Source organism: Neovison vison, chromosome 10 (assembly GCF_020171115.1).
Source record: "Neovison vison isolate M4711 chromosome 10, ASM_NN_V1, whole genome shotgun sequence".
In the NCBI taxonomy this organism is placed as follows: Eukaryota; Metazoa; Chordata; class Mammalia; order Carnivora; family Mustelidae; genus Neogale; species Neogale vison.
The window spans coordinates 41,255,842-41,275,834 of record NC_058100.1 but is presented as its reverse complement, the minus strand read 5'-3'; the positions used below and the strand labels follow the sequence as shown (position 1 = coordinate 41,275,834).

The following is a 19,993-nucleotide window of genomic DNA, read 5'->3' as shown; positions in this document are numbered from 1 at the left end:
GCAGGATGCGAGATTTGACCCCAGGACCCCGAGATCATGACCTGAACCCAGGGCAGACACCCAACCGACTAAGTGACTTAAACTTGTTTTTTAGGAGTAAACTTCTTTATAAAATCTTTTCTGATTACTTTTTAGATTACTCTTCAGCCCAAAGATTACTCTTTCGATTCGTTTTAATTAAGCTCTAGAACCTCCAAGTTTACCAAAAAGAAGGTGTCCCGGGAGGGGGACAGTTGGGAGTCAGCAGGCTAGGACCCCACACCTGTCACTTCTCTGAGCCAGCCTGAGGCCTCGTCACACATGACTGCTCTGGTTGCTCTGCTTCTGAGGCTGCCTCCGGGACCAGCAAGGCTGGCCCTTCGCAGAGTCTTTTGAAGGGATCCTTAAGTATAGACTAGTCTCATTATGGGAAATTTCAAGCATATTTGAAAATGGACAGAAGCGTCTAGGTACTCATCTCCCAGGTTCAGCACGGGTCAATCCAGGGCCCGCCTGTTCCACGTACACCCCCCCACATCTCTCTTCTTCTTTATTATTGTGAAGAAAACACCATAATCGTAACATGTCATCTGTAAATACCCCGGGAGATGTCTCTAAGGGGTAACTACAACCTCAAAACACACGGTAATTCCATCACCATCATCAAACACACTGGAATTCATTGCTTTTTTGAATTGAGATGCACGCCCCTTCGGTGATGTTCCAGGCTCACCTGGGAGACCGGGGTTTCGTAAGTCGAGCACGGGTCTCCCCACAATTCCTGAAGACCACACCTTGGGTTTCACTCTCTGTGTTAATGGCTGTGACGGATGGGAAGGGAGCTGAGGACCGAACCAGGTCCGGCTACCGATTACTCAAGCATTTGCCCTTCGTGTTCAGCTGAGACACATGTGAGGAACGCCCCGCCTCTCAAAGAAAGAGCTGACATTTCCTTATGACGGAAGAAATCTGTTTTCACTTAAAATAGGGTTGCTATGGGTTCGCATGCTATTGGTTTGAAGAGCGACACACATGGATTCTGGATGCTGGGGCACTTGGAGTCTCAGCATGGACTCCCGACGGGGAGGCTCCCCGTCTTGGGCATATCCCCCCCTTCTCATTTCCCTTCCTGCTTTCCCACCTTGTAAGAGAACATGGAGATTCACTTGGAACAACTTCCCTTAGCTTCCAACAGACGTTCGTCGGTCTGGTCCCGTCGTGTCCTCCAACGTGAAATAAACCCAGTATTCTGTTCTGCCCTTGTCCTTGGGCTGCTGGAGCCTGCTTCACCTGCATGCGCAGGGAGCAGACCGGAAGGGTCTGGGATTGACTGCTCTCGGCAACCTTCACGGCTGGTCAGGGGGTATGACAGCCCCAGCGACACTGCCCAGGTCAGGATCACTCTGGGACGGAGCTCCCACCCCGGAGCACCCCGGCAGCTAGATGCTGCCCACGGAAGGCTGCAGAGATGGGCCTTTCTTTGGCTTCCCCTTCCTCCTCTGCCTCCCCCATTCCCTCACCAGGCCCCCAGGGCCCACACCCTCAATCAATCACCGAGCCTCACTTTCAGATCTGATTCTGGGGAGCCCAACCTAAACACGGCAGGTCACCAAGGACTCCCGTGATTTATTTTGGGGTTCTCTGGGAAGTGTCCTCCCTCCTGGACACACACAGGGCCCAGGCACCCAGGTAGGAAGGACGGTCACATGCCGAAGGATGTCACACACACACAGAGCACAGATGGGACGCAACTTTCCCTTCTTCCACGGGTGTGGCACCGTGGCACGGAAGAAAGGCCACTAAGCTGGGCGACCTTGGCCTGCTCCCCACAGCAGGGTGACCTGGGTCTGGGCTCTGTATTTCTTGTTTTGTTTTATTTTGTTTTTGGTATTCTTTTTAAAACGGTGATACGTACCTCACAGATGTGTGGATTAAATGAGATCTCCTAACACAACTGCCAGGCACACAGCGGACACTCAGGAACCGCCTGCCGAATCCGACCTGGCACTTTGATGATGCCCTTTGGGTCAGAAGTGACCCCCCCAGCCCATTCCAGGAGCCGGACGTCTCCGGAGCCCGGATCTCCCCCAGCAGCCATCTGCCGGCACCCACAGCTTCTTCACACTTCCAGGGACAGGAACCAGATGCTGTTGTAACTGCAGGAAAAAAATGGTCCCTCACCAAGAAAAAAGGCCCTTGACGGACGTTAGGGAGGCTTTATGAGCCATCAAGTGCAACAGCTGGATAGTTCCGGGGAATGTTTCCACCCAACGATTGTTAAGCAGCAGGCGATATTTTATTATCTTTTCCCCTCTGTTTAATGCGCTGTTCACCTTCTGCTGGGATTGTTAGCCTTGATTATCAATCTCCCCATAAAAATATAGGAACGTCCTATTCCCTGTTCCCCTCCTGGGGTCTCCCCGGGTTGCTTATTACTGTTAGGAATCCCACACTCGTTAGTGGAGTGGACGGAGACCTCCGCTGCCAGGAGCCAATGGATGAAGTGGGGGGTAGCAGGTGGGGGGCGTTCAGGGCGAGGAAGCAGGAGGAAGCATGGACCATCCCCCTGGAGCATTGAAAAGTGGTAGAATTCCAGCAAACATGGGGCCAATAGCAGAAAAAGACTCTTACTCCTTTGTGGCTGAAGACCAGACATTTTAGGGACAGAGTCAACATTTTTTTTTTCCTAAATTAGAGGCTGCCTCGCCTTTGACAAAGGAAGCCGGGCAGCTGTGTCCTTGGGGAGCCATCGGGCTTCCCTGAATGCTCCCCCTGGCATTTCCCACACCCGGCTCCGTTGTCTTCGATGAACACTGGGCAGCAATGCCTCCAGGTCCCGCCGCACAGCTTCATTAGGGCCGTAGAGACGCTGGCGGCACCACCTTCCGGGCTCCAAGCAAGCAGATGCCTGGAGTTCACAGTCCCAAAGCGGCACTTGGCAAGGCCACACAAAACCAAGGAGAGAGGACCGGCCTGATCCTGCCCTCTCTGCGAGGGACTGGACTGATCTGGATTTGTATTTCGTCCTGTCTCGCTTCCTTTTAGGCATGAAATAGTCCAGGTGCCAGGGGGATGCGGCAGCATCTGTTAACAACACTCGTGTCGGACATCAGAGGTCCCTGGACCCCGGCCTGCCCGCGAGTCTGCCTCCATTCAAGGGAGAGGGCTGGTGACGTGTGTCCAGCCTAGAACCTGCTAAGCCTAGGGCTTCTCAGTCCTGGCCTGTTTGCAGCAAACCTCGAGCACTGTATCAGCTGAACTATGGCTTGGTAGAAAGGCTCAGAACAATATAGGCACTTTCGAAAGTGCCGTAGAAAAGACTTTCAGAAACAGACATGCTATCAGACTGGAAGCCTAAAGCACTGAGCGGAGAATTCTGCCTCTTCCTGGGCAAGAAAGGCAGGTGGTCACCTTTTGGAGCGGAGAAGCTGGGGCAGGGCTCCCCCATCCAGTTCTAGTAGCTTCCAATCAGCCTACGGGCTGCGCATGAACCCAAACTTGAAGGCTTGATACCCACTCGGTCTTAGCGCACAGAGGACAGTCTGCTTTGTTTTTCCCTAATGCGACTCTTCCCAGTCTTAAGAGATGACTCCAGGATTTAATGAGTCATCTATCCACATGTCAAGTAATCGACTCAGTTTCCCTCCTAGGTCCTGTCCTCTGGACGGAAGAGCTCTTCCAACAGCCTGTGATGGAAGGGATGTTCCTCTACCCCCTCAGTAGTGTTTTGCTTCTCTTGCACATTTTAAGGTGTATTTATTACAACTTCGTAAGAAGGGGCGCCTGGGTGGCTCAGTCTCCCAGTGGTTAAGCATCTCCCTTCAGCTCAGGTCACGTCCCAGGGTCCTGGGCTCGAGTCCTCCCTTCCCAGTGGGGAGTCTGCTTCTCCCGCGGCCTCTTCTCCTCCCCCCGTTCATCTTCTCTCTCTCAAACAAACAAATAAAATCTTTGGGGGGAAAAAAAGCCTTCATAAGAACTTCCAGGTTCTAACACAATTTTATTGGCCCAAGGACACAATGATACCTTTCACTGGATCGCCAACCTCCTTTCTGAGAATGCCCAACAGACGTTGCTATTGTTGCTTTCTCTGGTCATGATCTTAGACAGAATCCTCTGGCGGCTGCGTCCTTCGGTTCTTGTCCTCGATTACAACTGGTCTCCCAGAGCCTTCCATCCCAGAAGGACAGTGTGAACTGCTTGTCCAGAAGTGTTTTTCCTTGCTCCCATTAAAGTTTCTTTGCTTACTTCTTTGCCTGGTTATTCTGTCTTGACGATATCTTATTACCTGAAGGAACTTAGTTTTGTGCACAAATTTGGAGATTTCCCGTGGTACTGTCTTATCTTGATCCTTTACAAAAACGTTAAATAAGTCCAGTTCAGTATGTTTTCCTCAGGGTTCTCATTATTAACACTTTTCCCTCCAGAGAAAAATGATCCTTTGGCCACACTCCGTATTTACTCTCTAAGACAACTCCCTCTCCAGCTCAAAACATTTTCTCTCGTCCCCACAAAACCTATCGATTTAGCTTTAGTGAGGGATAACTGATACATGATAAACTGTGCATATTCAAAGTATACAATTTGGGGAGTTCTGTCACGTGCAGGCACCTGTGAAACCATCCCAGGATGACAGATGTCTCCATTATCCCCCAAAGCCCTTTTGTTGTTTGTCGCTCCTCATCCCTCCCCCTTTGCAGCCAACTGCAGATACGTTTTCTGTCATTACACATTAGTTTGCATGGTCGATAATCGTAGCTAAATGAAATCCTACCGCGTGTAGTCTTCTGGTTTGGGTGGGGGAGTCTGGCGTCTTTCACTCACTCTAATCATTTTAAGATTCAGCAGTGTTTTTCCATAAACCGAAAGTTTGAATATCCCGCGTGGTACCCCGTGGTACGGATAGAACACGTTTTGTTCCTCTATTTTTCAGTTGGTAGATCCTCGTGCTGTTACCAGTTTGGGGTTACCATGAATAATATCGCTCTGAACATCCCCACGTAAGCCTCTGCACTATCGTACGCCTCAGCTGCTCTTTGGTTAACATCTAAGAGCGGGGGGCGCCTGGGTGGCTCAGTGGGTTGAAGCCTCTGCCTTCGGCTCCGGTCATGATCCCAGGATCCTGGGATCGAGCCCCACGTCAGGCTCCCTGCTGAGCAGAGAGCCTGCTTCCCCCTCTCTCTCTGCCTGTCTCTCTGCCTCCTTGTGATCTCTGTCTCTCAATTAAATAAATAAAATCTTAAAAAAAAAAAAAACCAAAAAAAAAAAAAAACATCTAAGAGTGGAAGAGCTGGGTGGTATTGTTTCTACCACTTCTGGTATGACATCTATTTTTTTGAGATTTATTTATTTGACAGAGAGAGATAGCGAGAGAGGGAACACAAGCAGGCGGAGGGGGAGAGGGAGAAGCAGGTTCTCTACCTCGCAGGGAGCGCGATGCAGGGCTTAATCCCCGGACCATGACCCAAGCTGAAGGCAGACGCTAACCATCTGAGTCACCCGGGTGCCCCGGTATGACATATTTTTAAAAGCTTTCGAAAATCCAAGTAAACCATATCCTCTCTTTCTCCTTTATTTATGCATTTTCTTTTTTTTTTAAGATTTTATTTATTTAATTGACAGACAGTGATCACATAGTAGGCAGAGAAGCAGACAGAGAGAGTGCGGGAAGCAGGCTCCCTGCTAAGCAGAGAGCCCCATGAGGGGCTTGATCCCAGGACCCTGGGATCATGACCCGAGCCAAAGGCAGAGGCTTAACCAACTGAGCCACCCAAGTACCCCTATTTATGCATTTTCTTAAAAAAAAAAACCAGTAAACATAATTCTCAAAGAACAAAACAAAGACATAAAGACCACAGGGCCTCGGCGGGGCGGGGGGGGGTGCGGTGGTCATACTTGTTCACCAAGACTGCTCAGTCTTAACCTCTGTGAAGTGTCCCAAAGCAGCTACAGTGCCCAGGTGACACTCAGTCCCCTTAGGGATAGGAGGAAAAAAGTCCTATCTCCCTCCTAGAGGCTCCATGGTATGCAGGTGTGGAAATATTTATCAACCAGATTCAACCCACCAGCCCTCCTGTGTGTGTTATCTGAGTACACGGAGTAATTTACGGCTCAGAACAGAATGGAAAATCAAGAAGACTTTCCTGTGTTTTGTTTCTGATGCTGTTAGGCTTGTTTTGTCACAGACAAAACACAGACAAAGACAGAAAGGGAGAGAAAGATGCCGGAGAATGGAGTAAAGTACCAAAAGAGGAAGGTTACAGACAAAAACAAAATGGTACCAAATTCTGAGAGTCTACGCTTGAGTTCGTAAATAACTCCCTTTCCCTGACACTTTTTACGCACGGTCACAAGACACAGGGTGAGTCGCTGCCTGGGTTTCAAAGCCCAGATGCGAGGACCCCGTCTGAGCCACCAGCCTTGTGGTCCTGCTGGGAAGGGGGCCATCCCAGGTGAACAGATTGTGATTTTCAAGTTCCAGGTGTATAGAAAATAGACTTGTTATTTTTAATTTACGAGCTCCTATAGCAATAGATGTAAATTAGGATTTCTTTTCCTGGACGTGTAAGGAAACACGAGCGGTGCTGAAATTTACGGCAGCTTGAACACTTGGCTTCCCTCCCCCACTTCGAAGCAAGACCCAGGCTCCATAAATCAGTTCTGCTCACATGCCCAGCTGTAAAGGAAATAAAGAACAGGCAGGGTGGTAAGTCCCCCACCGGCCTTTGGGGCTGTGGTTGGCAATCGGGACCAGAGGAGAGGCTTCAAGATGAATGATATCCATCTTTATGTTCTCTCTCTTTATCACAAAAATGAACACAAAATGCACAGCATCTTAAGTCATAAATGATAGGGGATTTTCCAATTTATGCAAAAGACATGAGGATTACATTGAACATGGCCCCAGGCAGGGACACTGCAGAAAAGCACAGAGACTGGGTGCAGACATGCCCCCCAACCCAGGCCTGGCAGGTGCACCCCACCCCCAGCAGCCTGGATGGAGAGACACGGCATCAGGAGCAGCCTCAGAAAGTCTCCACACATGCTTGAGGAATGGCCCAGAATGAAAAGTTCTTTCCAGTTAAGCTCAGTGCTGATTCGAGGTTAGAGGGCCAATGTGGCTAGGCTATGGTGCCCACTTCTTTGGCCAAACAGCGGTCTAGATATTCCCCGGAAGGTGTCTTTTAGCGTGATTGACACTGACATCAATAGATTCTGAATGAAGCATATTACCCCCATCCGTCGTGTTAAAGGAACACGCTCTCCTCAAGCATACGGTTGGGCAAAGCACTTAGTTCCCCAGGACTGGTGACTGGGAAGAAGCCCCGGCCCTCGGGGCGCGGTAGGGAGCAGGCAGGTAGGGCAGGCAGGGAGCCACGCTCTTTCTCTCCTGCTCTGAGCAGAGCCTTTCTGTGGAGCTTAGCTACACTGCAGCAGAGATGAACGACCCCAGAAGGGACAGGAGGAGGCTGACCAGCTCCCGGGCAGACTCCTACCGCTTCCCAGATGGGCTCAAATAGTCACTGAGCCCCACATCCATTCTCAGAGGTGAGGATACAACTGTGGAACAGACAGACAAGTGCCTCATTGAATGGATCTTCCATTCTAGAAGGGGAGAAGGCAATAAACCAGAGAGCAAGTGAATGGATAAGATAACTTCTGATAAAAAGAGGTACGATGAAGTCCCCTTTAATATCTAAAGGATTGGAAGACTCGGGGTGGGTGATACTGGGAGTTCTGGTGTTCTTCTCTGTCCTGGGAGGGAGCTCCCTGATGGCGGTGGCTGCCCATTTGCCATCTTCAGTATCGCATATAATGCCTGGCATATAGCATGGACTTAAAAAGATGCTGGATGGTTGGATGGATGTTTGGATGGATGGATGGATGTTTGGATGGATGGATGGATGGATGGATGGATGGATGGATGGATGGATGTTTGGATGGATGGATGGATGTGTAGATGGATGACTGAATGTGTGGATGGATGGATGGATGGATGGAAGGAAGGGGAAATACCGCCGATATCTTATGCTGGGTCTTCTTAGAAGCATCCCTGAATAAGGATGAGAGTTCTAGGAGGTTTAAATGGCAGGTGACTCCAGGAAGCAGACGTAGGGGAGTAGGAGTGAGACAGGGAAGGAGGAAGCCACCGAAGGATACATGATCAAGCAGGCTGCTGATACAGGCAGCTGGGGCTCAGCCCTACTTAGGAAATCTGGACCAAGGACCAGGGTCAGGGTGGGCCATGCCTCAGCCATGTCCCAAACAAGGGGCAAGGGAGCTGGAGCATTTACCCCCAACTCCTGTCAGTCTTATTTGGGAGCTGTTCCCAAGAACGCTGCTTCCCTAGCACTCTGGCCAGACCCACACTTGAATGCAGTGGGCTCCAGCAGAGAAAACCCGTGGGCAGAGTTGTAAGGGCTGGACCTTGGGAGCTACAAGGCCTTTTTCAGAGAATGATGTGTGGGAGTCCAGGGGGTAGAGGCCAACAGTACCAGTTGCTGCCAGTTATGTTCATCTCGTGAATTCCCAGGGGGGCTGGGAGGGGCTGAGCTGCCAGACCCCAGCCAGGGTGGGACTTCATGACATACAGGTTGGTAATCCTTGGACCTCTTTTGCTATCTCTCTCAACTTTTTTTTTTTCAAAAAGATGTATTTACTTATTTTAGAGAAAGAAAGAGCATGAGTAGAAAGGGCATAGGAAAAAGGAGAATCTCAAACAGACTCTGCCCTGAGCGTGGAGTCTGGTGGGGGGCTCAATCCTGCAGCCTGAGATCACGACCTGAGCTGAAACCAAGAGTCAGACGCTTAGCCAACCGCACCACCCAGGCGCCCCATCTCTCTCGATTTTACTCTGACCCCTGGAGCTCCTCAACGGTGGGAACAAGGTCTTATTTTGATTTTTAAATACTGTAGGTGGTGAGAGCCTGTATGAGGACTTAAGACTTGAGTCTTTTTTTCGTCCATTCAAAGTGTCACTAAAATCTGCAGGGCCAGATTCAGAAATAGTCTGCTTTCTCCACAAAGGCCACCTTGCAGCTTTAACTTGAGCACCAAGGAGACAGACAGGATAATAAATGAAGATTTATTTGAGAAAAATGAACCACATTTACTTTCTGAAGCACCTGAAAGACTAGAAATAAATTTTGAGTGATGGTCTATATTTGTTCTTCTTCTTCTTTTTTTTTTTTTTTAAATCAAAGTGGGGCCTGGGGCTCATTACACCCTTTTCATGATAGGCCCCAGGATAAATCATCTTTCTTTGTCATGGCTAAGGCCCTTTCCCCCTTTTGTCGGAGTCTAAAAGGACCAACTATGGACTCTTAAGGCTTTGGTTTTGGAGGGCGCCAAGACAATGGCACAGGCCATTGTTTCTAATGATGCTAAACTCACTTTTGCATCAGCTCAATGAAAAGATGATGGTCCAAATTCACGTGTACAGAACCTACCTGTGCTGAAATCAATAATGAAAAAAGACTGTTTGATTATTTAGCTATCACAATGTTTCTTACCAGTAAAGCCAGTACTTGAAAGGATGAGAAATCGGGAGGCAGCGTAATAAATTTGGCTCTCTCCAAGTACAGTCTCAAGGTTCATTTTACATTTTAGTTTCTTTTTTTTTTTTTAAGATTTTATTTATTTATTTGAGAGAGAGACAGTGAGAGAGAGCATGAACAAGGAAAAGGTCAGAGAGAGAAGCACGCTCCCCGTGGAGCTGGGAGCCCGATGCGGGACTCGATCCCGGGACTCCAGGATCATGACCTGAGCTGAAGGCAGTCGTCCAACCAACTGAGCCACCCAGGCGTCCCTACATTTTAGTTTCTTTAAGCATTTTTACTCTTTTGAGAAGCGGGACAGGTCCGAGTTTTCCCGCACAGGGGGGGTCCCTGTTTCAGCATTCACTTACTGAGCTCCTACTGTATACAAACATGGTGCCAAGTATAGGGGGAGACTCGACACAGTTACTGTTCTCATGAGAGCTACATCTTGGTAATCAGGAGAAAAGGGAAAATTCATTATTTCCACGTTAGAGGCAAGAAAGGAAGAAGCCCTCCTTCAGGAACATCCTTGCTGTAAGAAGCCAAGACGGCCACTGGTCTCTTTATGCTTCAGTCCGACCTGTTTCTCAACAAATTATTATGACAATATCCGTTGAAGTCCTGCTCCGCATTTCCCTGATGAGGAGCCGGTTCCTTATTTAGGGGGCAGACAAAGCCATGGACAGATTCATCACCAGCATGAGGAACCTCTACCCAACACCATGTAATATGATGCATCTTTAGTTTCTATAACGTCTTCCGCACGATTTTTTTCCCCAAATGCTTTACATACCTCACTAGGACAGTTATAGAATTAAAATAATAAAACAGGAGGCAGAAAGCAAAAATATTTAATCCAAGGGAGGAAAAGTCAGGTTTGCGACGAGATAGGAGGAAAGATGGCGAGCCCTACTGGGTTGTGCTGGTCCTGACTCTTCTCTGTTTTGACTCTTTGTGTTTTTGGCCCCGGGTGGTGCCATGCATCGCCCTCTCTTGCAAATCTTCCTCTTGAAAAGACAGCTAGGTACTCGCAGCTTCCGTAAGAATCTCAGTTTCTCAGTGATGCCTTCCGCACGCTTTGTTATGATGCTATCTCCCCAGAACATCCCAAAACTACAGCAATAATGTAATTCCTGGGCATGGGACTTGAACCGAATGGGAAAAGATGTGAAATTCTCAAAGATCTTCAGTAGAGGAAAATCTGGAGACTTGGCTGCCCATCTTGCTTTTAGTCTGAACTCCCTTCCTTCCCTTCTTTCCTACTTTCCTTCCTTCAACTAATATTGAAGACGGTAGGTATTGTATGGGAGAAGGGATGCAGAGACAGGATGGTTGTACTTTTAAATAGAGAGAACAGAGGCGCGCCCAGATGCCTCTGTCGGTTAAGCGTCCGACTCTTGATTCTGGTTCAAGTCATGATCTGAGGTCATGAGACTAAGCCCCACGTCAGGCTCTATGCTCAGCATGGAGTCTGCATGAGATTCTCTCTCTCCGCCTGCCCCTCCCACTGCTCATGCATGAGCACACACGCTCACTCTCTCTCTAAGATAAATAAATAAGTCTTAAAAAAAATAAATAAATAGGTTAGGGAAGGCATTTGAGCAAAGATCTGAAAAAAGGGAGGGCTGAGCTGAGCAGAAATCTGGGGAAAGGGCCGAGGGAACAGGAAAAGCAGACTTTCTGTGGAGGCCATGGTCTTGCCTCTTTTGAGAAAGGGCCAGGAGGTTGGTGTTCCCAGAACATGGTAGGCAAGAGGGCGATGGTAGAGGATGGGGGAAGAGCAGATGGCAAGTCACCAAAAAACCTTCAGCCTTGACTCTGAGTGAGACAGGAAGCAGTATTCTGGTAACAAACAAAATTAGAAAAGTAAAAGGTAATTGGCCAAAATGTTTTTCTCTGTAGCTTCTCTGCTGGGCTTTGCCTTCAATCTCCTCTTTGGTGTCACTCACGGCCCTTGAGCAAAAGCCTCACAATGGCCCACCCACCACAACCCATCCTGAGTTTGGAGGCAGGAGAGCATGGTGGTGGAGAGTGTTTGTTTATTCATTCAACAAGCATTTCTGGAGTGCTTCTTTGAGGCACTAGAGCTTCAGCCAAGAACAAAGACACAAGCGCCCCTACCCTTAACAGAGCTCACGTTCTGGTTCATGGGCTGTGAGATTGGACAGCGGCGCTCAAGGACCGCCTCATCGGCTAGCTGCGAAACAGCCGTCAAGCTACTTCACCAGTCCATGCTTTTGTTTCCATATCTAAGCCTTGGACTAAGAAGAGGGCCAACTCATGGGGGTTTCGGAAGTTTAAATTTGTGTCCAAAACTCAGAAATGTGTGTGGCATATAGGGAATGCTCCATAAATGTCAGCTCTCATTATTCTTAAATGAGTAAGTACTGAGGACTACCTCTCCAATCTAGTGACCACCAAAGACCTCTGCAAAAATGGTGAAGACCGGGCATCGCACCTCAAGAGACAAACGCTCCCCACACCAGGCTGAAGAGCATAGTTCACCTCTGAGGAGCCAGGTTCCACTGGTGACTGGAAACATGTGTGAGCCACGCAGAGAGGCTGTCCTTGGGGAGCTGCCTTCGATGGGGGGTGGTAAGAAAGAAACAGTGGGAAGACAGGAAAGGAAGGGACGGTGAAGAATTCTATGAGCCTGCGGCTCAGGGAGGACTCAGGTGCCAGCAGCTGGGTGGGGCCACAAAGCGGATGATGAAATTGAGTAAAAACGGTGGAAGCAAAAGGGGAAACAGTCTGTTTCTTTGTTGACACCCGCATGGTCTGATGGGGGAGGATGACATTCCTCGGAGTCGGTTCCGAAAGAGCGGGGGACGGATGGCTGGAGACGACCCGATTTCATTAGTGTATGCTTTTGAAATCCACTTCCTGGTCACTAACTCAGATGAAAAAAGTACAACGTAAGCATGAAGGTGGCCCTGACAAAAGTCATCCACTCCAGAAGGAACACTGAGAAGGCGCTGGGCTTCCCGGGAAGCGCAGACTTCTAGGCCTAGCATGTGCCGTCTTAACATCGTCTGTGGGGTTTCAATGACGTTTGCAAAGTGCTGTCATGTTTCCACAAGCCTGTGAAATAGACAGAGTGACCGACTGCCATGGAACAGAAGGAACAGGCTTCCAGAGGCTGAGTTAGTTGCCTCGAGTCCGGATCTAGTCTGGTCCAGAATGTCTGTGGTAGGCTCCGGATCTGACCCCGGGCCACTTCCCCTTTCTCTTTTTCCCATACCCCCCTTCCCTCCCCCCAACACTGGTCAAAAAAAAGATATTCGAAATGTTCAGAAAGAACCAGAATGTCTGAGCTGAGTACGCTTGACAAGAATCACCGGGATCCCTGGGGCCCGTGGCATTCGCCTCGCCTTGGAGCAACCCCACCAAGGCATGAATTGGGTTTTCAGGGGAGGCCAGGCTGTGCAAATGATTCCCAGATGTGGTGAGCCGATTGCCAACACCCCAACACGCCATCAGTCAGACAAAGGACTCCTTTAATCAGAAACTGCCCCATTTTACACATTCCCTGCAGCGGGAGACGGGAAGGGGCCACGAACACTGGTCATTTTCTTCTGTGTAGACCGGCAGCCCCGAAGAACGGTGTGGGCCACGCCACGAGTGCCATCTGCATGATGGTCTGCATACCCCAAAACAGAACAGTTCTGGAGGTGGCTGGGGTTGGTACTGGATGGTCGGGTTCTCTATCTCAAGCGTTTTAGGACTTTTTTCTTTGTACACAAAGGATAACGGTGTAGACGTTGAATGTTCCCTCAGTGCGTTCCTTGTCTCTCATAAGCAATCAAGGATTTCCTTCTTCAGGCAGCAAACACATGAAGCTCTTTCCCCGGCCCCCTGAAATCTGATGGCACTCAGTACCCATTTGGCTCCTTCTTAATGTTTGCCTTTCATATGCCAACTGATGGGTGTTCAAGCGAAACCCTACTCAAGCAGGTACGAATCCTCCAAATTCGCTTATTCATATACATGAGCCAGAGTCCCCTCTTTTCCGAGAAGTCCACGGAGTCTTTTCTAAGAAAAGGGAGGTTGACCTGCCAGGAGTAAATAAACAAGAAATCCAGAGAGTGGGGATTTGGCTTCCCACTCGGGCCCTCCAAACTGCGGCCTCGACCCCGCTGAGCCCCCAGTGGAGGAAGGGGGCAGGAAGCTGGTGCAGACAAGCCCACACTGTAACTCCGGGCAGTTGACTCGCAGAGGCCCTCCTGGATAGAGGGAGCCCGGGAGCAGGCACCCCACTTGCCCCTCTAAATGTTGCTCTCGTCCCCTGAGCAAACGGCACAATTTTGGACACTGATCCTGACCACGAATATCCCGTAGGAAGTCAGCGGAAGCTTAGCCATGAGCTAAGTCAGCGGGAGCTGGAGCGGGTGACGGAGTTTCGTGGGGGGAACTGGGGGAAGGAACAGACACGGGGTCCAAGTGCGATCCTGGCCAGGAGGTTAAGCGCAGGTACAACAGGCTTCTTTGAACTCGAGAAACAGGAAAAGCAATAATCGTGGGGGCCAGTTCCGAGAGACGGGTTCTCCTGGGCTCTTCTTCTCCCGGAGGTGCTCTTTTTTTTCCTTTTTTTCTTTTTTTAAGATTTTATTTATTTATTTGACAGAGATCACAAGTAGGCAGAGAGGCAGGCAGAGAGAGGAGGAAGCAGGCTCCCCGCTGAGCAGAGAGCCCGATGCGGGGCTCGATCTCAGGACCCTGGGATCATGACCCGAGCCGAAGGCAGAGGCTTAACCCTCTGAGCCACCCAGGCGCCCCTCCTGGAGGTGCTCTTCCATCACAACAGACACTAACGTGGAAATTTACTTCCCTCTCAAGAGTCGGGTCCCCCGGCTCTCTCCTCCTCCTCCCGCATCACCGGGGACCAGCCGGGCCACGTTTGTCACAGTTCTTCTCCGGGGCTAACTGCTGATGTGTCGATCATGGGGAGACATGTGCGTCCCTCAGGGGAATCGTATCTGATGGGAGAACAAGAGGACCACGAGCAGCTTCACGGCTCCCTCTCATCCTTCTCTGACTTCATAAACTCCTGGCATGGAACCAAGGACTACTGTTCCACGTTCACACACCCGGGGTCGGAGAAAAAGGTATCGCTGAGCAAGACTGTATGTCCGGTGCATGTTCTAACCAGAGCAAACGGGCACTATCTGAAGGGGCTGTCGGCAAGAACGTGCAGGGGATGTTAGGCACGGCCGCCTGTAACAGTAATGCCTGTGCACACACAGCACATGCGTGTGCCTGGTGCGAAGAGGAGGGGCCCCAAGGGGCATGACAGACGGAGCCAAGGGGTCCCAAGGCAGGTCCTCGGAGCCAGGGCACAGCTCCCGCCACTCGGCTTGGCCCCCAACCCCAGGACCCGAGCTGATCAAGGGGGAAACGGGGCCAGTCGGTCACGAACGCTCAGGGATGTGCTCTAGGGGCTTGGAGAAAGCAGCTGGGTAATCAGACGAGGGGTCCAAACTTGCACATGCAAGAAACCGTGAGGCAGGTCGAGGTGGACAGAAGTACAACAACTTCCCTCAGGAAAGAAGGCGATCGGGCCGAAGGCAAGGGGTTGGGAGAGCCTGGCAGAAGGAAACGAGGAACAAAGCAAGCAAGAAAGAGAAAGCAGAGCGAACGGGTCCCACAAAATGTATCCGAGGGCACCCCGATACTGAGAACACCAACTTTTGCCCAGAAGATGCCAAACCCGGGGCAGATGTACTGTTAACCAATAGCCACACATTGTATAAAGGTCAGAAACTTCAAGAAGAGAATCGGGAAGTACAAGACAACTCTGTTCCTGGAGCATCCGAGGGGGAGGGAGAGGCGTGAGGGAGGGAGAAGCGCTAACGCATGGGACGGACCCCACGGGGAGCCAAGGGACACGCACCAAAGGGTTTGAAACATGGAGTGATCTGAGGTACTCGGACCCACGCAAACAGATGCTAGAGCCACTTCGAGTCGCACTCATCACAGGCTACTCCGCCACCTCCCGGTCCTGCGGGCATCGTGCACAGAAGATCCCTTGGGATCTTCGCTGGGACAGCTAACCAGCCAGGTGACTCGCTGTGCCAGCCTGCTTACTATGACCGTTACTATTCTTAGTGTCACGCTATTGTTCCCCCACCCACCCACCCCCAAAAAAGTGCTTTTCCAAAATTAAAAGCAAAGGCAGTCTACCCCGATGCTGTCATTTAAAGAAATAGATTCAGACGAGGCAGGCGTCGAGGGTTGCCCGCTTGGGACTTCGTCGCTTTCTAGAGTTCTTCTCAGACCACATGCGGTGAAGAATCACTTTTTCTATAATGTCTAATGACCTCCAAAATACAAGCTCCACTTCTGTATTCCTAGATCCAACAACCATAACATTCCTGTTCACTGGCTCCCAGAAGTTTCTAGACGCTTCCTCTCCACCTCTACGCCTGTGCTAGACCAGGAACGGTGTGTGGCCCCACGGCCCCACAGACCACGCTCGGAGAAGCTCGGGCCACGAAGGTACCGCGGCTTACGTGGAACTGGAATTCTTCATGTTTTTAGTCATTGCATCTGAAACACAGTCAAGTCCATCCCACCTTTCCCCGGAGAAAGCCAACATTTACACAGAAAGGCTGATGTTGCCAAGTAAAGGGGCTGTCCACAACCCTCGACAAACTGGGTTTCTGTTCTACGCGTTTCCTCAAACAAACAGTAGAACCCACTTGTTCCTAGTGTTGTTTCCCAAGCCGTGACCCTCAGTTCCTGATTCCGGTGAAGAAATCACTAATGCGTCAAATTGTGCCCGCTTCACACTGAGGGCACCAAGGGCTCACGCACGTGGGTGAGGGTCCCCACTCTGCCACTTCCTAGCTGTGCACCCTTGGGTCCGTGACTTAACCTCTGGACATTTCTTTCTTTATCCGTCCAACAGGGAAACGATAGGTTCCACCTGCCACGGCTCGTCCGAGGACAAAGGGAGAGTTTGCCCAGTGGGAGCTCAGCACAGTGAGTGACGCTCACTGACTGTCCGGAAACCTCAGCCACGCTGGCCACAAAGGTGGCAAATGGCCCCTCTCCCCTATAAAATGATGAAATGATGTCCGGCCCAGCTTCCTGAAAGCCGGCCGCCTCGGGTCACTTAGAGCTGCAAGGAGGTTCCAGAACAATGCAGACCCAGCTCTGCGACCCGGTTTCGCACAAGGAGTTGAGAAGCGGTGAGCACAGGTGTGAGGCACAGGAGCGAAGCCCAGCCCCAGATTCCCGGGTGGAAAGACGTTCCCGAGCTTCCACAGGAAACCATAACCTCTAGAACGTTTCCAATTTGGGCACCAGTGACGGATGCAGATTTCACCCCGACCGAAGGCCACCTGTCCCATCGCCTTCCGTAGCTTTCCTTGGTCCCAAGCAGAAAACCCCTGACCCGGCACTCCGAGACTGCCTGACAGCACAACCGGGGCTGGTTTGGGCCCCTCCCCCGCAACCCACATCAAATGCCCTTGGGCTCTGGGCTCAGCCCACGGTCTCCATTCTGACCCGGGAGTGCAAGTAAGTCTCAGGCCAGGCTGCCCTTGCCTGTCATGTGTCCTTCCCTTCCCTGGCGTGTGCTGGCTCGTTTGGAAATGGTCCTCAGATTAACTGAAAGTCAGCTTCAGGCCTACCCTATGTCTGGCACATGGGCCTTCCCAGCGAACCCCTGACCTCCTCCTGCTTCCAGTCCTGCTTCTGGGGTTTTCTGAGGGTAGCTGATCCAGAAAAGTCTCTGGGTGGGGTCTGCACTGAGGCCTCTCACGTTCAAGGTGCTTCCGGTTAGGAAGGTGTCCTGGAGGGCAACCTCCATCTGGCAGTGAAGGTTCTCGGCAGCACCAAGGCCGGCAGTCCCCCAGTGTAAGCTTGATCTCCCTCAGTGACGGGGACCTCACTCTCTCTCAGGGTCGTCTGAGCTGTGTGCAAATTCTCCTGCATCCTGAGCTGGGAGAGCTGAGCTGGAGGGAGTCCGAGCTGGGCCCCATCACCAGGTTTTATTCGACCTTCGCCTACATACTTGGGTGTTTCTTAGAACCAACCAAATTCTTCATTCACACGATGGCCCAAGAGACAGCTGAGGGTCGTCTTCTCTGGACTAAACCTGCCATGATGTGGCTTCCTCCTTCCTCAGCACGTTCGTCGCCCACCCCGGACACGCTCTTACCACCCGCCTAAGTCCTGGGATCTTCTGTGCTTGCGGCATTTCCCATATTCTGTTCCACCTCCTTATTCCCTCCCTGAATGGCGTGGACATGGCCTCTCAGTTGGTTCTATCCACGGTTTCAGGCATCCCCTGGCGGGCTTGGAGCATCTGTCCCGTGGATACGGGCACAACCTCATTTCCTGTTACTTCCCATACACCCGAGTCGGCGCAACTTTTCACAGGACAATAAACATGGCACCAAGACACAATGAGAACCTCAGACCCAGATTCCCGACAGGCCCCCATGCCATCTTTACTGGGGATGTTATTAACCCAGGACACTGGCCTCTGTTCTCCCTCTGACCGGATCCTCCCCTATTCGGAGCCCCGTCGTCACATGCTGTGCTTTGGATGGTACCACTCATGAGGCTAACCAGAGAAACCACGCAATTTTCCTTCCTCCTGACATATTATCGGAGTCTGTATCAAATCGCCCTTTGTACAAGACTTTATCATTTGCCCTTGTCCGTCTTAATGTTCAAAGCAACCCGGAGGAGGAGGGGCTGTCCTCGGTGTACAGACAGGGACACCAAGGCAGACCTCAGGGCTCCTCCGATCTCGGACCTGGAGCCATTTATTCTGAACCCTGCTTATCCAGGGACATGCAAATCTTAGGCAGAAAAAGTTTTCTAAAGTTAAGTTCCAAGGATCAAATAAAGAATGAGTCACAGAGGGGGAAGAAAAAAAGCTGAGGAATCTGGTTTCTATTTCTGACTTTTCTATAAATTAACTCAAAGTTTAACTTTCTTGGTCCTCAGGCCGGTCCTTCATAAAACAAGGAGACGGAATTAGACGATCCCGAAAGTGCCTTCTGGTCAGCTGTCCTTTGTCTCCTGCCCTGTCTCGGCCGCCCGGCTAAAATTAGGCATAAAACATTGTCGAGATACCTTTCATTTAGGTTTCTTGTCTTATTAAAGGTCCTGAGATTCGCTGGAGGGTACAGGGTAAGGATAGTTACAAGACTTTATCATTTACCCTTGTCCGTCTTAATGTCTTATTAAATATGGAAAAAAAAAAAAAGGCTGCCATCCCTTTCCTAATTCATCGTCAAAGCCATTCATCTGCTGTGCTAAGAATGTCAGTCTGGAAACACCAGGTGGGGGGCCAGGCCCACCCAAGTCCTCACCCCAGGGGGACATCGTGAAAGCCACATATTCTTAGAGCCGTGGTCCTCTACCCGCGACACCCATGCCGGTGTCGGGAGACCTTCGCGGTCATCACAAGTGCGACAGGTGCAGTGGGAGTCCAGCGGGGGAGACCAAGGATGCCGCTGAGTGACCAGACCGTCGCCCACAGCGGGGTCGTCTGGACCCAGCGGCGGCAGTCTGAGACTGCGGAACCCCCTCCTAAAGCGGGAAGTCCAAGACAGTTCCAAACTCTCGCTAGTGTTTTGGCTAAGCTGGAGAAGTGAGGCTCCGGGCGCTTGTCTTACCTGGCGAAGAAGGAAGCGGCCACCGAGGGGCCTGTGGAAGTCTCACTGGCCGCGCAGGAGCCCTGGGAGGCTGGGGCGCCGCAGGCCAAGGGCTTGTCGGCGTTGGAGCGATTCAGCGCCGCCTCGGTCAGCCCCTCCCGTCCCGTCTCCGTCATCAGCTGGGAGATCTGACAAGGAAAATGGACACGGGGTTTGTTACCTGGGACTCACTGCCCTTCCCGCACTGCCGATGGCATCCCTCTGTCGGGGGGTGGGGGTCCCAGCACAGGTGGGGGCGGTGGCCCGGCGGGGTGGGGAACAGGGACCAGGGACATGCTACATGCACGCTGGGGCTTCTTTGGGCTTCTCAGAACATATTTTGCAGGATTTTAGCCTGGACACCTCCTTATTTTCATTAGAAATAATGGGATAAAATTACCCCCCAACACTGTGAGTTTCAATTATGCCCGTGTCTCCTGTCCATTTGGAGCAGAAAGTATGAGCCATTATCCACTAGTCTGCAGCCCAAGACCGGACGGAGCAGAAGCATCGACCACGGCTGCTTTCTTACCGGGACTGGCCCCAAACGCTGACAGACGAGAGGGGCAAAGTTATCGTTTACTAAAGGAGAAGCGAACCAGCTAATGGAGAATGTGAGGGACTCAAACACGATCATCGTTGTTTGCTGTAAGCCGTCAGCAAACATGGTGCAGAGAAACCCATAGAAATAATATAGCCACTGTGGTTTTCCAAGTGGTTTCTGGAAGGATTTAGATCATTTCAGCAGACTTGATGTTCCTACTCCTTCATTAAGATACACGGCTTCTGTTTTGTTTGCAATGATCACCTTCACGACGGAGGCAC

At 50.9% G+C, this 19,993-nt stretch overlaps 1 protein-coding gene across 1 annotated transcript in view; it reads right to left on the bottom strand.

Moving 5' to 3' along the window:
• The window catches only part of KIF26B (kinesin family member 26B), a 416,715-nt gene that overhangs the window by 194,435 nt on the left and 202,287 nt on the right, over nucleotides 1-19,993 (bottom strand). The window contains exon 4 of the mRNA XM_044267071.1: nucleotides 19,151-19,317. Within this exon, the coding sequence (XP_044123006.1) occupies nucleotides 19,151-19,317 (167 nt within the window). The remainder of the gene's footprint in view (nucleotides 1-19,150; nucleotides 19,318-19,993) is intronic.